This window comes from Physcomitrium patens, chromosome 3, assembly GCF_059467195.1.
Source record: "Physcomitrium patens ecotype Gransden chromosome 3, ASM5946719v1, whole genome shotgun sequence".
NCBI lineage: Eukaryota > Viridiplantae > Streptophyta > Bryopsida > Funariales > Funariaceae > Physcomitrium > Physcomitrium patens.
Genome location: NC_143412.1, coordinates 12789155 through 12795761, shown reverse-complemented (window position 1 = coordinate 12795761; position 6607 = coordinate 12789155). Strand labels below are relative to the sequence as shown.

The window sequence follows — 6607 nt, the reverse complement described above, 5'->3', positions numbered from 1 at the left end:
ATTGTTAGATCTATTCATTCTATTTTATGAACAAAAAAATCAGTATTTACTCTAAAACAATTAGACCTTGGTGTATTTAGAAACTAAATTTTTAATAATTTATAACAACAATATCAAAAATAAAATACAATTGGTTTTATGTATATGTATTGAACTTCCATATATATATATATATATATATATGGATATACTAAGTTAACTTATGATAATTAGCTATCATCTTTTTTTGATTTTTTAATTTTTTTGATTTTTTATTCAATAAATTAAATTTAAGAAATTTTTCTAATCAATTGTTATTTAATTATATTATTTTAATTTCATACATAAATATTTAATAAATACAACAAATCACTAAAGATCAACTACAAAGTTTCAAAAAAACAAGAAAAAAAATATATATATATATATATATATATATATATGTGTGTGTGTGTGTGTGTGTTAACTAACAGTAATTTTTTATGCAAGTTAAATTATAAATGTATATTATAACTTTTAATTTTTTATTTAACTGTTTTCTAGAGTTATTATTAAATAAGATGTATATCTTGTTTGGTTTCAGATTTGAGATGTCTTTCCTTGTTCATATTCCAATTGTTTATAATTCTACCTAACTAAACAAACTGGCAAAAGAATCCAAAAGAGAATTTAAAGATAGTAGGTTTGCAACAAGTTTATTTGCAGTTGTATTCATACTAAATATGAAGTAAATGATTTCAATAATGATAATTTATCATATAACTAAAGGTATTTGATGGTTCCAAGGAATCTGCAATGAAAAGTAATTGAATCGTAATTTGAATCTAGATTTTATAGTTATATTTTTAAAATTCAATAAATTAAAATTGTATCCATCATCTATTACATATTAACTATATCAATTATACAATACATTATCATTGTTCTTATACGATGCATCAAATAATTAAATAAGTATAATCATTCTTTCCTTTATAAACAGAAATAAGTAAATAAAGTATTGTATGAAAACTGTAGATAAAAACCAACACACAAGATTTCAGTTCACTAATCCATTTTATTAAAATATAGCAGGATATCATATGTTTCTTTTTGAAATGTATACTATAAAATTGAATAATGTACAAATTTTTTTTCCAACTTTTTACTTAATTTCATAAATTACTTTTGACAATACACTGGCAAGTTTCTATATTTAAACGTCACACATGGACTAAAAGAAATTTTACTCAACAAAACAATAGTTTAATTCCCATACTTTACATATCTTTTTTCACGAAGTTTCTTCAATGATGAAACCCAGTGTTTCAATCAAAGTAAACTTTGACGGCAAATTAATACAATCAAAGAATTAAAAATTAATAAAATGCATGTACTCTGAAATAAAGTTGCATCACGCAAAATTATTTTATAAGCAAGACCCCGACAAACGGCAACATGATTAGAAATTTGAAGGAATCAGAAATTTTCCATAACACTGATATAGTAGATTTAATTCTCAATACTATAATGTTTATTGGCATAAATTGAATAAATTATTAATTTTATTATTATAACAAAAAAACAACAAAAAAAACTTTTAAAGAAGATATTTTAAAAAACAAAATAAAATAAAGTTTAAAATGTAAAATATGGGTGCATAAATAAACCCATTAATATCCTTAATACAGGTGTCGAAAAACGAAGCCACGATCGACTCTGGATTGGTGCGTAGACCACCGACCAAAAAGTCAAAAGCCACTGGATCGACGCCAACGCCCTGGAATTTATACCCGGACCCACCACTACAAGAAGTATCGATTGAGATCGGGTAAGGATAGTACCCGCCACGGATATGAGTCCCACCGACATCGCTGATGTGGCGTGTGAGCTGGCTTTGACGAGCCTCTCACAGGGGGGGACTGTGAGGCCTCCTTCAAGGCAATTCCAGACCCCCCAATCTCCGTCCGCGAGTTTTGATCCAGGGGTGCCCAGATATTTCCCCAAGTCTCTGTACGGCGTCCACGTGTGATAAATTTGAATGTGAACTCGACAGCTGACACGCATACGTGGCGGGGAGATCTACTTCGGGCGGTTCGGGAGCGTGGGCCTGTCTCTTTCTCTTTTTAAAATAACGCGCCTTTCTCGTTCGTACATAGGCGGGCAGATGGTTCCCATTCTAGTAGACTGGGAGCCACACATACATTGTCTTTGTTGCTTGGAATTTGGACAGTGTCGCTTATTTATCGGCGGAATTCGGATCGAATTGGGAAATTCAGAGCAAGATTTGGAGTGTACTGAAGCTGTAGTGTAATTTCATGCTGCTGAGTTTTACGCTATTTATTCGTGGGCGTCTTGAGTTCATCTAGTGATTTTTCGTGAAGTTGTACAGCGAATTAGAGTTTGTATAGAGGCGATCCCGCAGTTGCTGACTGTAGTGAGATCGACGGGGATAGTACTTGAACGGTAGAGCTTCATACGGCGTGTCAAAGAGGACGGTTGTTAGGACAAAATGGCGAGTCGAATTAAAGAGGGGATTAAGGAGGTACTGTTTGCGTGTACTCTTTTCACAGCTTGCGCGTCGTTGTTTATTGTTGAGTTTTTGGTCAGATTTTAGCGATGGTGTCTTGTAGAAAGTCTGTGAGTTCTCCTCATTGCTGCTCTTTACATGTAGGGATGACTGGTTGTATGGTTCTTAATGTGTGATGGTGTGAAGGTTAAGTTAATCGTGATTTTTATAAAGTTTTTCTGATACAGAATTGTTGTATCTGAGTGCAGTTATTTTCTAATAAGGATGATGACGACTACCGCAGCTCTTACCAGCAACAGCGAATTCTCTCCAGCCAATATGGACACAACACCGCCGTCCCAGTTTTGGAGTTGAAAGTTCCCATGTGTTGCGATAAATGCCAGGAGAAAGTTATGGAGGCGCTAGAGGAGTGCGATGGAGTGAAGGACGTGATTTGTGACCAGTACAACCAGCGAGTAACTGTTACAGGCTTCGTTGATCCCATGAAGGCGCTTCGCAAGGTCAAAAAAGTGAAGAAGAAATCGGAGTTTTTTAACGACGGCACCTATATCAAGAGGACCAGCCATCCAATTGATAATGGCGCTCAAAATTTTCACAGCCGTTCCGTGCATCTTCCCGTAAACGGCAATGTTAAGTCACGCTACACATCTAACCCGTTGATCCGAACGCACTCAAATGGATTCGGTCGGTTCCCACACGAAGGGAAGATGGCGGCCATGGCACACATCGTGCACGCGCCGCCGCCCGCGACTTACCAAGCTCGCCCGCTCGTGCGTTCGAACTCCTACGGCAGGAGAGTGATGAGCCGCCAACCAGCGTACCACGACAGGAGAGAGATGAGCCGCCACTCAACTTTCGGCGACAGTAGAGACAGCGCACTCGTGCCCGTGAACTTTCAGCGGGACTTCCAGAGTATTCGTCGCATGCCCTCGTTTAAGCATTACCATAACCACGATGCGGAGTACATTTCCATGGGCGACGAATTTCGCCCCGCCATGGCAGAGACTCACTACGCCCCCCTCCGCAGTCAGCGTCCCGGGATTCTTCGGCCGCAAGTTTCCTTCAGTAGGCTGCCAGTGACGAACCCTCACTACATGAAGCACATTGAATCAGAGTACTATTAGGTGACCGTTAATTACATACGACGAGTAATTTTTATTCTCAAAGTAGGCACAAGATCGGCGTGTACATTACTCATACAATTACAGTGGTTTTAACTGCAGACTGCATGGTACAAGATGGTAGGTACTGTGAAATGTAACAAGGTTCACAATCAATAGTAAATTCTATTTTTGATAACAACATGAATTCCAATCGTTCAAGAAATTTGTGATATAAGGATCCAGATGTGCAAAACTTTTATTAAAAAAATAATCGACTTAATGCGGTTTGTGAATATCGAGTGTGGAGCATCGACGCTTTTAACATAAAGTTGCAAGTCTCATTATCTTTGTGGACATGCGGACCAGTGTGTCACTGTTCTTTTCGATTTTACGTGGAAAACTTTCATCATTGTGCATAGAGTTTATCCAACTCAAATGCAAAAAACAGTCGGTATTCTGTTGAATTCATCCCAACCGTGTAAAAAGTGGTAGTGAAATATGACATTTTCTTACAAAAATCAAAAATAAAATATTGCTGTCAATTTCTAGGATGTTTTTAGTGATTCAGCGTTCGATTGATATATTGATCTAGATTTAGTTTCAAACCTCATCATATAGTCCCTTTGCATTTCTATATATTTTAACAATTTAAGCTCGAAAATTACTTAGTAGTAACCAGAACACATTGAACCATTTCAATATTCCTGTTAGTTTTGCAACATAAATTGTATATTGTTTCGCCGGAGCACGAGGTCCAATCGCTGAATCTATGTCTTGGTATCATTTTGTCCAGTCATGCTTGTCTGTAGGCTCATAGCTACATGGAGAATCTAGCCAGATTTGTTCCTGTTCGGGGGACGTCATTCCGAGAATTCAACGTCGAAAAAGTTGAGCAGTCACGTTTGAAGAGAAAGAATGTGCAATCACCGCAACACAGTTCCAGGAATGTTTTTAGTCAGCGTCCAACCAACTAGAGTTCGTGACCTTCAAGCAAGTAAATGTTAGTTTACTAGTAATCAGATCAGCAAACTTGAGCTTCAATGGCGGTAAGATCCGGCACGAGTAAAGAATATTGAAGGTTTTCTGTCTGTGATCAATGACCGAGGGTCTGTAGAGATGGATGGCATTCTGAGAACGTATGCAACAAGATACAAGACTTCACACAACGAACACTGGCTTTAGTACATTTTTCAACACACGCATGGGGTAATTCCTCTCACTAAAAAAAAAGGCTACGCTAGCCAACTGCCGACTTCTTCATTGCAGACCTCAGTTCAAAGTATACAATCTCTTCGATTGCAGGTGTCACATCCATCCATGATCACCCTGCCTTTGAGAACTCTAGCTGATTAGTCCACAAATCCCCCCCCCCCCGCTTCTCTACTCGATAGCAAAACTAATACTTGAAGCTGATAACCTACTTCGGAATCATGTACGAGTAATTCACGGAATATCCATGCTGCCGACGAGGAGTGGGAGAAACTACCAAGAATTCAGAACTAGATCTAAGCTTTCAATTTTCTAGAATAAACAATGTACATAGGGTCACTCCTGCCGGGATTGGGAGAGATGTCCAACGCCTGCGGAGGCTCAAACCCACCTGCGTAGTGGAAGTATGATCCCACAATCATAACATGGTCCACGTCGCCGGTGGATGTCCATATGGAGATGGCTTTCGTGAAGAAGCACCGGTTTGAGAAGCTCATGGCCGCCAAACCTCCGGGTTTCAGAACTCGGTGCATTTCCTTGAAAATTTCCAGGGGCTTGGTCAAGTAGTCTACGCTGACGACGTTGGTGATTACGTCGAAGGAGTTGTCTGCGTAAGGAAGGGTTGGATCAATGTTAAGATCTCGGACAACATACTCCGTCAGGACTTCGTTGCGTTTAAGCTCTTCTTCGTTGAGACCTAGCCCGGCGATACGCTCCTGCTTGTAGCCCTTAGGGTAATGGCTGATCCAACTGCTGCACATGTCGAGTATTGCGGTGCCAGGGGTATTGGACGGTGGGAGAGCAGTTGAGTAGTACCTCGTGAGTGCCCGAATTGCAGGGTCGTCAATGTGAGTGACGAAGCGGGGTGCATCGTAGAAGACGGTATCAGGAGACCTGTAAACACCGGCGCTCGTCACCAACATAATCACATGAACATACGCGGCGAGCCGACAAGCTACAAGTTTGGTTGGCAATCTCGTACCGATCAATCAGAATATATCAGATACAGCTTCCAAGCATCACCTCGCAACGAATAAAATTGGCTCAAGGACCTTAAACCAGATGAGTCGACGACTGCAGATGTAATTGGGGGAGAACGACCCTAATCGAAAACATCACCACAACCTATCAACTACGATGAAACCTCTGCCGGGCTAGGAGTGATCTATCCCTACAAGAATCAACCACAGCGAGAATCGGGTGTTTCTCGTCTGCAGTATGCATTGTAGTCCATATCCGCTAGAATTTGGTGGTGAAGAAGATGCGCCGTATTTACATTCTTTCGGCCAATTCGTACACACAAAAACAAAAGCAATCCAACCAAAAAAAATGGGTGTAGAGAGTTACTCGTCGTAGCGTGCGAAATCTTCTTTCGTGAAAGGAAACTGCTCTGGCCATTGCACTTTTTTCAAAACCTCCTCCGCCTCGGACACTCCCGCGGCTTGCGCCCTGGCCGGAACGCTGAACATCATCCCCAACATCTCGCCAACCGCCGCACTCCCCTGCAGTCCAAGAAGAAACCGCCGCCTTGGTACAGAAAGAAAGCCTTTGCGAAGCTGATGCAAGTGTCTCGCCCCACTATTACGTGTAACAGCACATTGAACTCTCTCGCAGCTCGAAGCTCCGGCCTCCACAGCTCGCGCCACGTTCATCAAAGCAGGACTCACCGAGGTGGCCGCCATTCCCAGGGCTCTCGTCATGCCCAAGTTTTACAATCCCACAGCAATTCCGAGTTCGTAGAGACGATTCTGGCCGAAACTGTACACTTCCGTTGAGAATACGAGGGTGGTCGTGCACCAATTCATGA

General features: G+C 40.4%; 2 protein-coding genes across 2 annotated transcripts; one reads left to right on the top strand and one right to left on the bottom strand.

Annotated features, from left to right (window-relative positions):
• The first annotated feature begins 2153 nt into the window (after positions 1 to 2153).
• LOC112280290 (uncharacterized) lies at positions 2154 to 3790 on the top strand. Its single transcript, XM_024515617.3, has 2 exons — positions 2154 to 2503; positions 2737 to 3790. Exons 1-2 carry the CDS (start codon positions 2471 to 2473, stop codon positions 3610 to 3612), a joined length of 909 nt encoding a protein of 302 aa, XP_024371385.1. The 5' UTR covers positions 2154 to 2470; the 3' UTR covers positions 3613 to 3790.
• Positions 3791 to 4811: 1021 nt separating this feature from the next.
• LOC112280289 (uncharacterized) lies at positions 4812 to 6607 on the bottom strand. The gene is made up of 2 exons (XM_024515616.3): positions 6148 to 6607; positions 4812 to 5694 (listed from the first exon to the last, which is right to left on the bottom strand). Exons 1-2 carry the CDS (start codon positions 6498 to 6500, stop codon positions 5097 to 5099), a joined length of 951 nt encoding a protein of 316 aa, XP_024371384.1. The 5' UTR covers positions 6501 to 6607; the 3' UTR covers positions 4812 to 5096.

Bases quoted from the DNA above. Each gene is read 5' to 3' on its own strand.
- LOC112280290 (XM_024515617.3), top strand. From the start codon at position 2,471: ATGGCGAGTCGAATTAAAGAGGGGATTAAGGAG. The intron at 2,504-2,736 runs GTACTGTTTGCG...ATCTGAGTGCAG, and splicing joins TTAAAGAGGGGATTAAGGAG to TTATTTTCTAATAAGGATGA.
- LOC112280289 (XM_024515616.3), bottom strand. From the start codon at position 6,500: ATGACGAGAGCCCTGGGAATGGCGGCCACCTCGGTGAGTCCTGCTTTG. The intron at 5,695-6,147 runs GTAACTCTCTAC...CGGTGTTTACAG, and splicing joins GATTTCGCACGCTACGACGA to GTCTCCTGATACCGTCTTCT.